At 36.5% G+C, this 18,414-nt stretch overlaps 1 protein-coding gene across 1 annotated transcript; it reads left to right on the top strand.

Moving 5' to 3' along the window:
• Positions 1 to 3,414: 3,414 nt before the first annotated feature.
• On the top strand, positions 3,415 to 12,257 carry LOC131956219 (uncharacterized). The gene is made up of 7 exons (XM_059320635.1): positions 3,415 to 3,529; positions 4,410 to 4,441; positions 5,869 to 5,895; positions 6,470 to 6,517; positions 7,687 to 7,822; positions 10,090 to 10,187; positions 12,058 to 12,257. The coding sequence occupies exons 2-7, from the start codon at positions 4,417 to 4,419 to the stop codon at positions 12,219 to 12,221; spliced, it is 498 nt and encodes a 165-aa protein (XP_059176618.1). The 5' UTR covers positions 3,415 to 3,529; positions 4,410 to 4,416; the 3' UTR covers positions 12,222 to 12,257.
• Positions 12,258 to 18,414: the final 6,157 nt, after the last annotated feature.

Raw genomic sequence — 18,414 nt, 5'->3', positions numbered from 1 at the left:
GCAACCCCCCCCCCCCCCCCCCCCCAACCCCGCCCCCCCCCCCCCTCACTATGCCACTGGCAATATTTACGTATATTTGTTTTCTATTTGGTATATGAAATTTATTTTATGCCATTTTTACTTTCTCGTATAGAGGAAGTATTTCCATGAGTCAGAAATACATAGTTTTGCAATTCTGTCCGTATCAGGGGCGGAACTACAGTGCCGCCAGACCCCGCAATGCGGGGGGGGGGCACGCCGTTTAGGGGGCCCACAGCCGCCCATAATCATTTTTTTAATAGTTAAAACAAATTAATGTTCTTGCATTTTTGACCTGATGGTTGCTTTGAAAAAAGAATACTGTAGCTGCGGTTGGAGTATCTTTATTCTATAGACACCATCCCACGCTCTTGTATATTCTTTTTCCTACAATCAAACACACGCTGTTGTCGCCAAAATTCTTTTGAAAAAACATCAATTGCGCGAGAGGCCGCTAGATATTAAGACGGCTTTTTGAGACCATCCCAAATTTGGTACTGATGGATAAAAGCACATCGGTGCTTTGTTGTCCCTTTTAAGTTCCTTTCTCAGACCCCCCCCCCCTCCCACTCTTAGCCTTATAATAAGCGAATAGACAGCGCCTCAACAACTAAGCTGACTCGTATCGGTGGTAGTGTAGACAAACTAACGCTCCAACAACTAATATCCAAGAAATAAAGTGCCGACATTGTTTACGTTTAATAACCACAGTTCTTGAAAACAAGGCAAACGTCTCAAATAAATACACGAATGATAGCGTGTTATATATATATATATATATATATATATATATATATATATATATATATATATATATATATTAGTTTCGTCACTGGCACCTTGTTAGTGGTTTTGTAAATAACAAACAGATAACAGATCTAATACAGTAGTGATGTTATACAGTAGCTAAGACATGCTGTTGCGTAAAAATTAAAAAAAAACATACACATTAGCTGTAGTGTGAAAGATAGGCAAACGCTCAAACCACTTCCATAAATTATTTCCCTTTTTCAAATAGTCAAATAGGGTTGCTCAAAAGCTCTTTTTAATAGATTTGTAAAAATTAAATTAAACAGCAATTACTGGTTTTAATTATTATTTTAAAAAAAAAGTACTAAAAAATGGTATAGTATAAAAATGAAACGTAGTTAAAATTAATAATATAGAAACAAAAAAAACATAAATATAAACATAACACGAGACACAATTACTTATACAAAGCTTCATGATTGAAATACTTTTGACCGACTTAATGATTAGAAGTATTAAACGTAAATGAAAGCAGAGATTTTCAAAACAGACCAATGCACCCATACACATGACATGTTGTGATAAGATGTAATTTTTTTTTTTCAAAACCCGATCAGGCCAGAAAGGAGTATCCTATGTTCGTATTGTGTTTGTATATATATATATATATATATATATATATATATATATATATATATATATATATATATATATATATATATATATATATATATATATATATACATATACATATATGGGGGTGGGGCCAAAAAAAATTTTTGCGGGGTGGCCCATTTTTTCTAGTTCCGCCACTGGTCCGTATGTATGTGTGTGTGTGTCTGTGTGTCTGTGTGTCTGTGAATACGATAACTTAAGTATCGTTACAATTAGGTTTGTGAAATTTCATATATAATTATTAAATCAAATTTGTAGTTATGTATCAACTTTTCAGCGATTTCCGGTAAGCAAAAGTGGAACTTATTCTACTTTTAATTTTTCATCTACTCTATTTTAAAAATCATGTCTATATCCCTAGTTGCCCTCCCACGTAGCCTTATGTAAGAGTATTTGAGAAAGTTCTTTAGGGGAGATCACTTCCGCTTTCTTTATTCAATTAAAACACTAACAATCTCAAGTTTTATGTTCTGCTCTTGTGATTACTACATTTGATTGACATCTATTCAGCTGTCATAAATTTTGTGATAAGCTTGTTACGAAGATTGTGTAATAGTTCTAGGTCTCAGATAACAATCTCAAAAATGTGTTTTTCCACCTAGGTGCCAAAAATGTGTGGTGTCATGTGTGTCATGTCAACATTACTGACATGTCAACTTTGGGACATTGCTGGTGTCATGTTAATCTGAGAAATATGGAAAAATATTTCTATTATCTTTTTTTTTAAATGCAAGTCATATCTGATTGTGTGCGTTTTTAAAATATAATAACACGTTAATTATTTAATTTTAAAGTGTACCTAGTTAAGTAAAAAAGGTCGTCGTGGCCTAGCGGTAGAGCTGGACTGCTAACCGGTAAGACTCGAGTTCGAATCCGGATTCAAATCAGTAGAACATCCCTTGAGTCCACCCAGCTCTGATGGGTACCTAACTCAAGTTAGGGTAAAAAGGCGGCTGGGCATAGTGCTGACCAGATTATCCCCTTGTACGCCGAGATAAATGAAGCAAATGAACTCAACTTCATCTGCCCCATATGTCTTGGGCACAAACGGGAAAAGATAAAAAAAAGGTTAAGTAAAACGTAGCTGGGGGGGGGGGATGGGGGGTCACTTGTGAAAGTTTTTGGGTGAGGGGGGAATGGGCGGACACTGGTAAAAGTGTATATTTTTTCCTTTTGGAAAGTAAAGGCGGCTGGACATATGACTGACAACACTATTAACCACACATTATTAACGACATGTTCCGAATTCACCCTCTTGAATAAAATCTAAAAGAACAAATTTCATATCCTCTTTTTTATAATCATTTTTTTGGGTGTCGGGGGTTAACTTTTTGGCGGGGCTTATCTGAACAGGATCCCTCATGCCGTTTTCAAAAAAATATATAAACATTAACAAGCTGATATGACGACAACGTGTTTATATTAACGCATGTCTAAAACTTTAATTATAACACAGTTAAAATATAAATAACATTCCTGAAATAGATCTATAGTTGACGTCAGTCGCTTATTAAACTAACTTGCCCGCCTGAAGAGTTGGTGTAATCAAAGTGACGCCGCTTTAATGTTAATACTGTCGATCAGTGGTTCCTATCTTGGTTGAGATCGGCGGAAGTCAAGACCCCCCCCCTCCTTACTCACACGATTCCCGATCGGATTTCGTCAGAACCGACGATAGAACTATTAATAAAGATTCGATGAATACGCTAATGAAACTGGGTGGGAAGGGGGGGGGGGTCTGTACTACTTCAGATAAAACTGCTCCCCGTAGCGGGTCAACTTATCGGCCCCACCCCTGCTATGCACATGTGCGCGGGACGTTACCTAATTGAATCTTATCTTCACAGCTTTCCACTGCAGTGTGGGTCGGTCTAACTGTTTGTAAACGTACCCCCCCCCTCCCCCCCCCCCCCCCCAGACGATAACTTTAAAACCAAACATTCCGTTTTCTAGACGATGCAGACACGTGAACTGGAATCACATTGATAACATTCAGGTTGCTGACAGGTTATTGACAGGGTCACGTGATAGTCCCGCTCGCAAGTTTACACACTTAGGTCCTTCGTTACAGGGGGTTGCTTGACTGGTAAGTGATTTATTACTAAAAATAGCTCGCTAATTAAAATTATGTAATTAATTTTTTTAATTACATAGTTTTTTAAGCATTTTATTACGTTACATAACACAGCAAGAGAGAAGGACAATTTGGCGTCGTTTAATGGTGCACTCTTTGGCAGATGAGGCTCGTTAGCTTGGGACAGCCACTCTTCTAGGAGAGACAACTCCAAAATCAAACAACTGTTGCCTTGTAGTTTGTTCTTTGTTGGACAGAGGCTATGTAATCAAATCAAAAAAGAAAAGCAGGTTGAAATCGGAGTCAATGGCGCATAACCAGTTGACACGTATACTTAATTGTGTTGGAGGGGATACCTTCCAGCACTAAAACAAAGAATGAAGTAGAAGTAGGATGGTGCACTACTAAAACTAAAACTGTTGGTCTTTACTAATATATAGATATATACCTACAAATGTGAGGCATATGTTGTTTCAACTGTTGGTCTTTACTAATATATAGACGTATACTTGCAAATTTAAGGCATATGAAGTTTCAACTGTTGGTCTTTACTAATATATAGATATATACCTGCAAATGTAAGGCATATGTTGTTTCAACTGTTGGTCTTTACTAATATATAGACGTATACCTGCAAATGTAAGGCATATGTTGTTTCAACTGTTGGTCTTTACTAATATATAGATATATACCTGCAAATGTAAGAGACTGGTTTAGGCTTAATTTTAGAAAACTTTACATATTATTATATAAAGACGCTTGTATATATATTTTTTTTTATTTTACCTCACGTTTCAAAATGTGTATTTGTCCTACATTGCATAATCATATAAATATAATGTGTTTTTTTTTAGTTTAGATATAATTTAATGAAGTACTAAATATTTTTCAGTTACAAAATGACAATGACAAACTGTGTCTTGAGTAAGTATATTTACGTTTACGTGCATTAAATTATATTAGTGCTAATGTTGTTTTAGAAGTGCGAGACGGCGTGGCCTAGAGGTAGATCGCTACACTGCTAACTCTATAGTCTCGAGTTCGAAGTCAGTTTAAGTCACACCTCTTTAAGGAAATTAAAGGTTGATGACCACACTATCCCTTCATATGCCTAGGTCAATAAAAAACCATCTGCCCCATGTGTCTTGGGCACGAACGAGAAAAGATGACTATGAGTATTTAAAGTCTTACTAAAACTACAAATGTTTACATATGAGTATGAACTCTTGTTTTATGTATTGCTAATGTAGCTGCATAATTAATATTTACTAATTCTGCTTGCATGTACTTATTAAGAATTACGAGCCGACCCGCGACATATCAAACGCCGCTATTTAGTTGTTGTTTTTTCTACTTTTCAGTAATTCATAATTTGTGAATTCGACAGTACCAACGCTGCCACTGAAATTTTTTCTTTTAAACACTATAAGTAGCTCGTTAAGGACGATACCCCCCCCCCTCCTTCCCCCCCCCTCCGTTAAAGTAAACTCCACTTAGTTACCCCCCCCCCCCCTACGTTTAAAATCGTTTCAAACTAAATTATCTGCCCCTAATAGTCGTCTCTAAACCCGGCTCTGCTTGTAAACATTTAGCGTGAACCACAGCTCACCAGACCATGTAGGAGTGGGGGTGGTAGGGAGCGCGCTTAAAGCTTTTTTTCTAGCGTCTCCCAGAAGAGAATTATATATAGAGATAATTATGATTACTACTAATTCTAGATATACTCGTATTTTAAATAATAGCTGGTCCTTATGTAAAACGTTGAATGTTTTTTTTCATAGACAAAGTGTTGTCTTGAAAGACTTATCAATTTGACTCAGATTTTTACAAAGTTGTATTAATTTGCCAAAAACAAAAAGAATGAAATATTGCCATACTTCAATTGTTATGCCACATCGTGCATAACTCTAATACAATGGAGCTACGTGGCCGAGTAATAGACCCATTTCATTTCTGTCGTGAACGACTCGGGTTCGTCCAGCTTTAAAGGGGATATGACTCTACACAAGCCATTAGGCATAGTGATGGTCAGGCAGTATTTATTATACGCCGATGTAAAACAGATGAACTCTACTGTATCTGCAGTTTAGGGAATTAGGATTTAAAACATTATTACACTACTTTACTACGATAGAAATGATGTTGAGGTCTCTACAAATGAATGTATTTTTTTTCTATTTCAAATTTGAGAAATACTGTAGTCTCTGATTAAAGAATCGTTTAAAATGCAACTTAAAAATTCACCATGAATTTTTTTTTATTCAGTTCAAATTATTATTATTTTACATCGATTTATTTTTTTTTAACAAATCACAAGTCAGTCATGTGACACCTTTATCTTTTGTTTACAGTTGTTGCCGTCACGGTACTGCTATTTGGTAAGGAACAATTAACGCAGTTCAAAGAATATTTAACGACATAAAAATAAGTTGTGTTCATGAAGTTCATTGGTATAAATAAGTTACCATTTCCACATTTTTGAATGATTTGAATCAAGGAAAACGTTTTTTTTTTAAAAAATTCTTATACTGAACATATCTTTAAATTAATGATTGTCTATAATGACGTTATCAATAAACACACGAAACATGTGAAGCACGTTATACACGGTAAACAATATATACACACTAAACACATGAAACGCATTAAATACATGAAACTCATTAAACGCATTTAAAACATTAAGCATATTATACAAATTAAACCCATTAAACACATTTTACTATATGAAACACATAACACAGTAAACACAATAAACAAATCACACATTGAAGTAATTAAATATACGAAGCACATTAAACACTTGAAACAGCAGTCTAATGAAAAAGATCTGATAATTTTACTGTCTATAATCATCGATTTTCTGTTATAATTTAACATGCTATATCAATTTGTTACAGCATTACAGAGTTTAAATTTAAAGACCGAACGTTTTATTTCCATTGTGTCTAGGTCTGGTGTCTTGTCAGGGCAATGGCTCAACTGCGATTCCCACAGCAGGTAAGTTAAATACCACCACGGGTCGACTTAATAACCACCAAAGGGAAGTAATTTAATTAACACTGTGGGACGATACAAAGTTAACAATAAGAATTGGTAAGTGATTTAACACCAATGGGCGACTAAAAACCCCCACTAATTATTGATTAGTCTTTTCAAACCCAAAAGACTACCAAGTACCAACTGGTCAGTCGTTTAACACCAAAAGACTACCAAGTACCAATTGGTCAAACGTTTAACACCAAAAGACTACCAAGTACCAATTGGTCAGTCGTTTAACACCAAAGGACAAACAAATGTCCTGCAACAGAGAAGTCCTGTGACATTTTTCGCAGGTACGCACATACATACTCAGATACATAAATACATAGCTTCGTAACAAAACGGCGTCCTCTATTATCGTTACAAAAAAGCTATACAATAGGTGACTGACTTATCTAGTAGCAAGGATTTTTTAAATTAAAATTAATATACTTACAATAAATTAAAATTAATATATACTAAAGGATTTTATTTTATATACAATACTTCACGAAACAGCCCCTTCATACTTATCAGACCTTTTTTCCTTTTAACACAAAATTAAATCTTAGTTTACTCATTCCATATAGGCTACACCTTTTTTCCAAAACATAGCTTCGCCTACTGTCTGATTTGTGGAACAATCTCCCTAATAAATATGAAAATATATTCAAAAGTAAGATAAAAAAGAAATTTAAATCCTTAACTGACTCATTGCAACATTTCTTATTCATCTGTTATATTCTCATTCTATCTGATTGTATTATAACTATGTAATTTTATTTATTTATTGAGCATTTTTTTTTAATGCTATGTTACTGCTATGTCTCAAGTAGGCCTATTCATTTGCTTTAAAAAAAATTAAAAATGTTGTTATTATGTTTAAAAATAAAACGGCCAATATGAAAAAAGGCCTCCGTGCCTTCTGTTGTAAACGTTATTGAATAAATAGATAAATAAATATATGCATGTTATATATATATATATATATATATATATATATATATATATATATATATATATATATATATATATTTATATATATATATATTCCATTTACATATATATAGTTACACGTATAAAAGCATCAAATATTATGTTATTATATCCGTGTGTCATTAAGTTTTTTAATTACTTTTTAAATCTAGAAACAGTGTACATGAAAGTGAGCCTCAAGCAGCAGCTGAGAAATGTGACAAATCTGTTAAAAACATCTTGTGACGGGAAATGTGAAAGTGTTGCCAATGGAGTTTACTCGGCGGATACTTTCGAGGGGGCTTGTCTGTAAGTTGGGTGGGTGTTAACGTTAGGGTCAGCATGTAAGTGGGCTGTATGTTAGGGTTAGATGTAAGTGGGCTGGGTGTTAAGGTTAGCATGTAAGTGGGCTTTATGTTAACGTTAGGGTTAGCATGTAAGTGGGCTGGGTGTTAGGGTTAGCATGTAAGTGGGCTGTATGTTAACGTTAGGGTTAGCATGTAAGTGGGCTTTATGTTAACGTTAAGATTAGCATGTAAGTGGGCTGTATGTTAGGGTTAGCATGTAAGTGGGCTGTATGTTAACGTTAGGGTTAGCATGTAAGTGGGCTGTATGTTAACGTTAGGGTTAGCATGTAAGTGGGCTGGGTGTTAGGGTTAGCATGTAAGTGGGCTGGGTGTTAACGTTAGGGTTAGCATGTAAGTGGGCTGTATGTTAGGGTTAGCATGTAAGTGGGCTGTATGTTAGGGTTAGCATGTAAGTGGGCTGTATGTTAACGTTAGGGTTAGCATGTAAGTGGGCTGGGTGTTAGGGTTAGCATGTAAGTGGGCTGTGTGTTAGGATTAGCATGTAAGTGGGCTGGGTGTTAGGGTTAGCATGTAAGTGGGCTGGGTGTTAACGTTAGGGTTAGCATGTAAGTGGGCTGTTTGTTAACGTTAGGGTTAGCATGTAAGTGGGCTGTATGTTAGGGTTAGCATGTAAGTGGGCTGTATGTTAGGGTTAGCATGTAAGTGGGCTGGGTGTTAGGGTTAGCATGTAAGTGGGCTGTTTGTTAACGTTATGGTTAGCATGTAAGTGTGCTGAATGTTAGCTTTTAAGCTATACATAACCGTAGAAAGATTCATAAAGCGTAATTCTTAAAATAACAATATAAGAGTGATCTTGCTGAAACTTGCAATACATTATTATACTATTTTAAGCTCTTCTAAACTAGATCCCGATTTCAAAGTGTATTTAGTCCATGAAATAAACGTGTATAATTTCCTATCTGAGTGCTTGTAGTTTTTTCTATTTGATTGCTTGTAGTTGTTTTTTATGACTAAACGTAGTTTACTAGAAGATTAAGCCTGTATATTTTTCTATCTATCTATACACGTAGTTTACTAGAAGATTAAGCCTGTATATTTTTCTATCTATCTATACACGTAGTTTACTAGAAGATTAAGCCTGTATATTTTTCTATCTATCTATACACGTAGTTTACTAGAAGATTAAGCCTTTATATTTTTCTATCTATCTATACACGTAGTTTACTAGAAGATTAAGCCTGTATATTTTTCTATCTATCTATACACGTAGTTTACTAGAAGATTAAGCCTGTATATTTTTCTATCTATCTATACACGTAGTTTACTAGAAGATTAAGCCTGTATATTTTTCTATCTATCTATACACGTAGTTTACTAGAAGATTAAGCCTCTATATTTTTCAATCTATCTATACACGTAGTTTACTAGAAGATTAAGCCTGTATATTTTTCAATCTATCTATACACGTAGTTTACTAGAAGATTAAGCCTCTATATTTTCTATCTATCTATACACGTAGTTTACTAGAAGATTAAGCCTGTATATTTTTCAATCTATCTATACACGTAGTTTACTAGAAGATTAAGCCTTTATATTTTTCAATCTATCTATACACGTAGTTTACTAGAAGATTAAGCCTGTATATTTTTCTATCTATCTATACACGTAGTTTACTAGAAGATTAAGCCTCTATATTTTTCAATCTATCTATACACGTAGTTTACTAGAAGATTAAGCCTGTATATTTTTCAATCTATCTATACACGTAGTTTACTAGAAGATTAAGCCTCTATATTTTCTATCTATCTATACACGTAGTTTACTAGAAGATTAAGCCTGTATATTTTTCAATCTATCTATACACGTAGTTTACTAGAAGATTAAGCCTGTATATTTTTCTATCTATCTATACACGTAGTTTACTAGAAGATTAAGCCTCTATATTTTTCTATCTATCTATACACGTAGTTTACTAGAAGATTAAGCCTCTATATTTTTCTATCTATCTATACACGTAGTTTACTAGAAGATTAAGCCTCTATATTTTTTCTATCTATCTATACACGTAGTTTACTAGAAGATTAAGCCTGTATATTTTTCTATCTATCTATACACGTAGTTTACTAGAAGATTAAGCCTCTATATTTTTCTATCTATCTATACACGTAGTTTACTAGAAGATTAAGCCTCTATATTTTTCTATCTATCTATACACGTAGTTTACTAGAAGATTAAGCCTGTATATTTTTCTATCTGTCAACAATTTAGTTTACTGGGAGGCTTAGACAACTGTCTAGACGTGCTATGTACCGCCAGTGAAAAGGGTAGCTACGAGCAACTTCTCGCAACATCTCACGATATCTGCGGTAAGGTTAAACCATAGAAGGTTGAGGTTTGGGGGTCGGCGTGGTCGAGTCGGTAAAGCTCATGGTTGCTAAACCGAAAGTCTCGAGTTCGAACCCTCGGGCAGATGAGGCTCGTTAGCTGGGGACAGCCACTCTTCTAGGAGAGACAACTCCAAAATTAAACAAAACAAAAAACAAACAAACTGCTGCCTTGTAGTTTGTTCTTGGTTGGACAAAGGCTATAGAAGCAAATCCAAAAAGAAAAGCAGGCTAAAATCGGAGTCAATGGCCTCAATGGCGCATAAACAGTTGACACGTAACGCTTAATTGTGTTGGAGGCGTGGTCAAGTCGGCAAAAAGCTCATGGTTTATAAATTCGAACAAAGTCTCGAGTTCAAACCCACTGGCAGATAAATCTCGATCCTCTTCAACACTAATAATTAAGATCGAAGAAGAAGAAGAAGAGGTTTTGTGGAACATTTGTTTACATATTTTTCATTGGTTGTGCGCACCCCTAAGGGGTCATCAATAAACGAAGTCACACCCGTGGAGGTAGGAGAGTAGAGCTGTCTGACATTTGTGAAGGTGTGTACAGAAAGTCTGAATGTACATTTTATATTTTTACTTTCCCGTATATACGAAGTATAAAGAAAGTCTTGTAATCGTGCAAAAAAAAAATCGAGATATTTACAAATCTCGACGTTTTACACCTCACGGATACGGAAAAAGATAATTTTGCAATCTTGTCCGTATGTCTGTGTGTCTGTGTGTCTGTGTGTGTGTGTAAACACGATAACTTGAGTACCGTTACAGCTAGTTGATGAAATTTCATATTTAAGTATATTATCAAAATCGTAGATCTGTGTCAACTTGTGAGCGATTTCCGATAACCGGAAGTGGTACTTTTTCTACTTTGAATTTTTCAAAAGCCTATAACTTGAGTACTATTTCAGATAGATAAATGAAAATTTCACATGTAAGTAAAAGATCTAATTCTCTATGTTCTGTTAAATTTTGAGTAATTTCCGTTGACCGGAAGTACTAATTTACACTATTTCCGATTTCTCAAAAAACGCATGTAAATTTATAAAGTACTAATAATATTGCGCACTATTATGCACATTTCATTTGGCGTTCACTTGGTGTGCAATTCTTTTTTCTACAAGATTTTATTCTATTTTAAAAACTTTAAGTATTTAACATGGAGTTCCCATCCCCTGTTGTTTTATATAAGAATATTCAAGAAAATTTAGTGGAGATCACTCCCGGTTTATAAAAAGTATCGTTAGAAACCTAATTTTTGCGGTTATACCGAGTTTTCAAAAAAAATGTTTGCGACTTGTAATTAAAATTCAGCAATATATTTAATCGCAGCGTTAAAAAACCAAATTTGCCAATTGAGGGTGGGGGGGGGGGGTGTTTGCTAAGGTGTTATATGATTTTAAGGTTGGGGAGACGATTCGTGACATTTTGATGAGGGGTAAGGTATAAATTGTTTAAAAAGCATAACGACGTTTATGTATGACCAGTATTTCTTCTAGTGGGGGGGGGGAACAACATTTTCCGGGCGGGAGGGGGGAACACTGGTAAAAGTATATGTTTTCTATATAAATTCCATTTTGTTCGTTTTTTTTTGGGGGGGGGGGGGGGAGGGCGGTAGACTTTTCTTCCCCCCCCCCCCCCCCCCCCCCCCCCCCCCCACCGCTCCCCCAGTGTGTTTACTTTGTTGAAACCACACAAATTACAGCAAATATAATTTGTTCATTAATCTGGTTCTAAAAAAAAGTCCACTACATTTCAGGAGCGCTGATTGATATCACTCAAATTACTGTTGAAAGAAATATAATTTGTTCATTAATCTGGCTCTAAAAAAAAGTTCACTACATTTCAGGTGCGTGCCGCGCCATCTTTGTGTCACTGAGCACTCTGGTTCTACTGGTGTTGACGACATTAGTCCTTGTGAAGGGAGACACGGGCTTGGAATATAATACCATTATCATCATCATCATTCCCAGTGGCGTAGCGAGGTCGGGTGTCACCCGGTGCGGCACTTAATGGTGTCACCCCCCCCCCCAGAGGCCTAGCGACCCTTCCCGGCGCCCGGGGACAAACTTTCAATTTTCGATTTGCACCCCCCCCCCCCCCACCCTTGTCGGGATTTGTCAAATTTGCTCTTAAAAGACTTTTTAACACTCGAATTAATCACTTAATTAAGTAGAATTATCATTTTTCTCTATATATTTTGCTATTTTTTTACATGGGTGTCAACCCCCCCCCCCCCTAAATGGTGTCATCCGGTGCGGTCCGCACCCCCCGCCTACCCCCCCCCCCCCCCCGCTACGCCACTGATAGTTCCTGTTGACTCGTTATGGAGTATAGGGACGCAACCACACCTCTACATCATACTCGGTGCTGGGGGATTCCTCCAAATTAGACCGATGACATTCCGGCTACTTCTGCTTTACTGAAATCTGGCCTTTAGCTTATTTGTTAAATATACTTAAAATATCTTTACTAATCGAGAGATCCGCCATTTATTTGATAAATTTGTAATAATTGGATTCATTGAATTAAATTTAATTTAATTTATGATCAAGTTTTTTTGTTTTTAAATAATTGAATTCTATCGTTTATATCAGAAAAAAACAAACAAAAATCATTTGATAGGCTACTCATATCAAACCATACGACCAGAGAATGAAGAATTTCTCTACAATGTAAAAATAAAAGTTTTATGCAGATTCAGGAAAGGTAACTGTAGCACATTTTGTTCACCTTGAAAACTGTCTGGTTATCTACCTGGAATATATTTTTGGTATCATGAGTTAGTGTTTGAAAAAGGAAAGTGTATGATGAATGTAAATGAGTTTAGCCTTTTTGTGTTAGGTATTGTAAAGCATTCCACCAGCTCGTCTATTGTGCTTAATTTTTTTTTCTTTTTTTTTGAAATCATTAAGACCATTTATTTACAGTTTTAACATTCAGATACATAAAATAGCATGATGTTGGGGACACTGAAAAGGGAGTGGACACTGCATCTAAGAGGTATCCTTTATAAAATGTCTAGTGTGCTTAATTTTTTTTTTTTTTTTTTTTTTTTTTTTTTTTTTAGAATAGAAAAAAAAGTTTAATACAAAAGATAGAGCTTAAGTTAGGTACCACATTTTCATAAAGAGCACAAAGTGCATCAAGTCTAGTTTTGTTCTTCATAGGTGTCATCATCAGCCAGAGAAATAATTTTAGCATCTTTTAAAACCAAATTTTCTAAAAACTCCAAAGCCACTCTAGATTTCAACAATTTAAAATAAAAATGCTATACTGATCACTTTTTAAATTTTATATATAGAATTGATCGGAGCTTCACCCTTACAAAAACATGCACAAATTGCATTCAAATAAAAGGCAGTATATTATTATTATTGGCATATAGTAAATAAAAAAAATTCACTTTAAGCTTAGATTTGTATAACAAGTAATAGAGTCCCTTTTATAGAGGAAGAATGGAAATTATATGGATATGTTATATAAGAAGACTGAAAAAAAATGTACATTTTTAATATAATGCCATAACATTTCTTTTAAGTTTTGGAAAAAAATAATGTCTGAGTTGCCTCATGCATAGTAAATTTTTTATAATTTTAAATGCTTTAATGGTGAAATATGTTTACCACTAGTAATTACATTAGCACCAACAGTGAAATCAAAACAATAGTTTACTTAACCAACAAATTAATAAAAATTGGAGGAAATATCATACAGTTATGCTTAGTTTTAAAGTTTCAATTTGTGGAAATGTTAATTTATGGTCTGCTATAAAATTCGTTTCAAAACATAGGGTCGAAAAAAGTTACAAACTTTTCCAAAACAAAAAATTATCCACGCTATTGGTGATTAAACTTCTAAATTTGGATAGCTAAGTGATTGATAGGGGCAATAGAGTTAAGTTACAGAAACAACTTCTGCCTCAACACCCAGTTATTTCCATTGATTGAGATAACTTAATGTGCAAGGAGTTATTGTTCTTGTGTACTAAGTGTGATGGGAAAGGGGAGGCTATGCTAGTAAAACAGATGGACAAGTGAGTAGTAGGCACTTATTTACAAGCTTGTCTTAACAACACATTTTCTGTACAGGGTCAACAACCAAACAGTCAATAACTCACACCAATCCATTAAAAAACTTTTATAACAAACTCTAGTGTGCTTAATATAACTCATATAACGTGTAGGAATTGAAGCCACTGCCCAGAAGCTATTTAAAGCTTTATTTCAAAGAAATAAAGTTTTAAAAATTATATGGTTTTTTTTTAATTTTACTTATAATTTATATCAAAATAGCAACAGAAAAGCACATATATTTTTTGTTGTAGTAGTGAATAGAAACTTAGAGTTAAGGTAAAAATAAATTTTTTAAAAAATATTGTTTTAAAATCTTGGTAAACTCACGAAAGGTAACAGTAAAATATTCATATTTAAATATTTTTATAGTTGTTTCCCTTTTATACAACTTCTAGACTTTTAATGTATATGCGTACCTATGTTAATGTATGGGAGGCTATCCTCTTTTGGTCTAATAAATCAGACGTTTAGTTTCGCATGCAACACGGTTTGTCTCGAATATTACATTGAGGATAGATTAAGAGTTTTCCTAATCCAACTTTGAATTAAAATTATGTAACAATGTTACACATGAAGTCTTTTAATGACATTTTATTTTTATGATAGAAATATCGACATAATTTACTTTTGACAAATTCTCATAACACTATTTGGATAATTTCAGTGTGTAGCCCCTCCCCCCACCCCCACCGAAGATAGGCTACCACACCCCCTCCCCCCCCCCCCCCCCCAGAGAATAAAGTCTGAAAGAAACACTGTAAATAACAAAAACAAAAATGTTTTAGTTTCTATAATTTCACGAAAGGTAACTGTGACATTCTGTAAATTAAAAGTAAACATGGTTGCTTCCCTTGAATACCTCTGAAAATGAAATGCGTTTTAATATTCCTAACATGCTGTTACACCTTCAGATGTATGTGTATGTGTGTAGCATGTGTTGTATGTGTGTAAGTATGTGTTGTATGTGTGTAAGTATGTGTATGCATATGAGAGAAGGGTCGATTTCCCCGTTGCAGGATCATGCAACAGCCTGTCGGTGCCCTCAACAAACATACATCGGTAACTGTAGGTAATGTTGTTTTGCTTTTTTAAAAACACTCTTACCTGCCGATTTACCTTGGTGTAATGTGACCCCTGGCAGTCAGTTTGGTAGATGAAGCAGAGTTCATCTGTTTCGTTGTGATCACGACATATAAGGGGCGAGTGTGGTCGCTGCTACTTCCCTATTGTAAGTCAGGTAACAATCAGAGATGAGTTGACTCAATGACGTTCTACAGACTCGACTTATAGATCCGAACTCGAGACTTTCGAGATAGCAGTAGAGAGTTCAACCCGCCCAACCATTCCATCACATTTGGAATCATGTAACCTAAAATGATAAAATTATCAAAATTATTATAATTATAAAAATATTTTATCTATTTTCATTGGGTATTTAAAGAATAAAAATTCTAAAAGAGATTTTTTTAATAAAAATATAAAACACACAATAAGACGAGTCGTTAGCAATAGGAGAAAAATACGCTGATTCAACTTAAGACGTAGTGTAGTACAGTAGCCACAGTGTCGTAACTGAGGGCGTCACCCCACTCGTTCCAATAATTTTGCAATTTCAGGTTGGGGTCAACTTTCTTTAATTGCAATATAGTATCTTTCATATTGGTAATCCCCCCCTCCCCTCCCACTAAAATCGTGACACGAGGTGCGTTACGCAACCCTCTCCTCCCCCCCCCCCCCCCCCCCCCCCACCGCACATGCTTTGTGACTACTGGGTAGGCCTCAATAGGAGTTGGTATGTTTAGAAAGTGAAAAATGGCTTTTCTTTCTTCTTAGAGAGACATTTACTGAGGCTTAAAAAACGATGTGCATCTGTAAATAAAGTAGTTGTCTACTGACAAAGCTGTCTACTGACAACTACTCTAATTCCCAACCATTCTCTACTAGCCACTACCACCTCATACACTCCATTATCCACCATCATTCTCGACCATTCCATCACCATTATCCACCATCACCATCCACCATCATTCTCGACCATTCCATCACCATTATCCACCATCACTTACCATCCACCGTGTTCCATCCCATCCTCTTTCAATCCCCACCATGCCAATCCATCCCCCATTATTCCCCACCATCCCATCCTCTAACAAGCCCAACCATACCACCCCATCATCTATCATTCTCCACCGTTCCACCCCATCATTCTCTACTATCCCACCCCCATCCAATATCATTCCCCACCCACCCTATCATTCCCCACCATCCCTATCATTCCCCACCATCCCTATCATTCCCTACCATCCCCTTTCATTCCCCACAATTCCCTATCATTCCCTACCATCCCTATCATTCCCCACCATCCCTATCATTCCCCACCATCCTATCATTCCCCACCATCCCTATCATTCCCCACCATCCCTATCATCCCCACCATCCCTATTATTCCCCACCATCCTCTATCATTCTCCACGATCCCATCCCACACATTATCATTCTTCACCACACCACCACATCCTACCTCTATCATTTCCCTATCATCCCATATATCCACACCCATTCCTTAGCCTTAGCGTCCATCAGAGTCTACTCACATCAAACACGAAGATCATTTTTTTAAGTACTCCAACACAAGAGCAATTAAAAAAACCCAACAAAGGTAATGTTTCAAGCTAATTCGTGGAATAAAATTATGAAATATTGTTCTAATTTTTTTTTTCCCAATTCCTCCCTTGAATTAAAAATAGCATCACTTCACGTGTTTGTGTGTGGATGTTTGTATGCGAGGTGGGAGGGGAGGGGGGGTTAAGCTTGTTAGTGTCTGTGCGGATGTGCGTGTGTGCGCGTGTGTGTGTGTGTGTGTGTGTTATCATGTGCGTGTGTTTGTGTGTGCGTGGAGTAGAAACTCACGGACTCAGGAGTGCGGACCAACACCCTCCAATGGTGACACCAGCGTCAAATATTGCACAATCAATGCTTTTTGATTCATTGAATTATTCAGCGTTAAATATATAATAAAAACAAATGTTGACATCATTCAATGGGGGGGGGGGGGGGGCTGAATTTAAAAAATGAGATACTAATTAATACGTCATCAGCTAGCTTTGACATTTTTCGCCAGCAGAGTTTCTTCCAGGCATCTCTTCGATTGGGGGGCGAAGCTCCCCCGAACATTTTTTACCGCCCCCCCCCCCCCGGAAAATTGCAATTTTCACCCCCCCCCCCCCCCCCGGAGAAAAAAGTCTGGAAGAAACTCTGTTCGCCAGGGATGAGTTGTGGGTTAGGGTCGTGAGCTGTACGTAATGAATGACACAAAGTGACGTCCGTCAGGATTTTTTCCAGGCATCTCTTTAGGGTGCCGCCCCCCCCCCCCCCCTCCCCCCCTCCCCCCCCCCCCCGTTCCTCATTTCTAAGTCGAAATACACAAAAAATAAAACTATAATATAACAAAAATATAAACTTTGACCAGTGTCCTTCAGTTAGAATTTTAACTACACCCCACCCCTCCTCGACGAACGATTCAAGTTTCAACTATCGCCGCACCCCCCCCCCCCCCACTCCACCCCACACCGAAGAAAAATGTCGGAAAGAGACTTTGCACTCGGCCTAGTGACGCATTTGTGTGCATTTGTTTTAAACGTGTGGCTGCGCTTTAAGCGTTTAATTAACAGATTTCGTGATACGAATTTAAACGGGAAGTAGATTAAGGCTTGATCCTGCCACATATCCTAGACTCGTTGATATTCATCTTATTTTTTGCTTTTTGTGGATCTTGCGGTAAATAGATTTCGAGAAGTGAAAAGGGAAGCAGTGGCGTAGCGAGGTCGGGTGTCACCCGGTGCGGCACTTAATGGTGTCACCCCCCCCCCCCCCCCTCAGAGGTGTAGCGACCCTTCCCGGTGACAAACTTTCAAATTTTCGATTTGCACCCCCCCCCCATCAAACATTCGATTTGCACCCCCCCTCCCATCAAGTTTTTCTCTACATATTATGCTATTTTTGGTCTTGATGTCACCCCCCTCCCCCTAAGTGGTGTCACCTGGTGCGGTCCGCAACCCTGGCACCCTCTCGCTACGGCTCTGAAAGGAAGTAGAATCAGGTTGAGCTTGTCATATCCTTAAATGTTGATA

This window comes from Physella acuta, unplaced genomic scaffold, assembly GCF_028476545.2.
Source record: "Physella acuta isolate Inbredline_101_S28 unplaced genomic scaffold, ASM2847654v3 ptg001136l, whole genome shotgun sequence".
Lineage (NCBI taxonomy): Eukaryota > Metazoa > Mollusca > Gastropoda > Physidae > Physella > Physella acuta.
The sequence above is the reverse complement of the archived record's forward strand: the minus strand, read 5'-3'. Positions and strand labels throughout refer to the sequence as shown.

Coding starts and splice junctions, on each gene's coding strand:
- LOC131956219 (XM_059320635.1), top strand. CDS start 4,417: ATGACAATGACAAACTGTGTCTTGA. Junction 4,442..5,868: donor AATGACAAACTGTGTCTTGA/GTAAGTATATTT, acceptor TTTTGTTTACAG/TTGTTGCCGTCACGGTACTG. Junction 5,896..6,469: donor CGTCACGGTACTGCTATTTG/GTAAGGAACAAT, acceptor CATTGTGTCTAG/GTCTGGTGTCTTGTCAGGGC.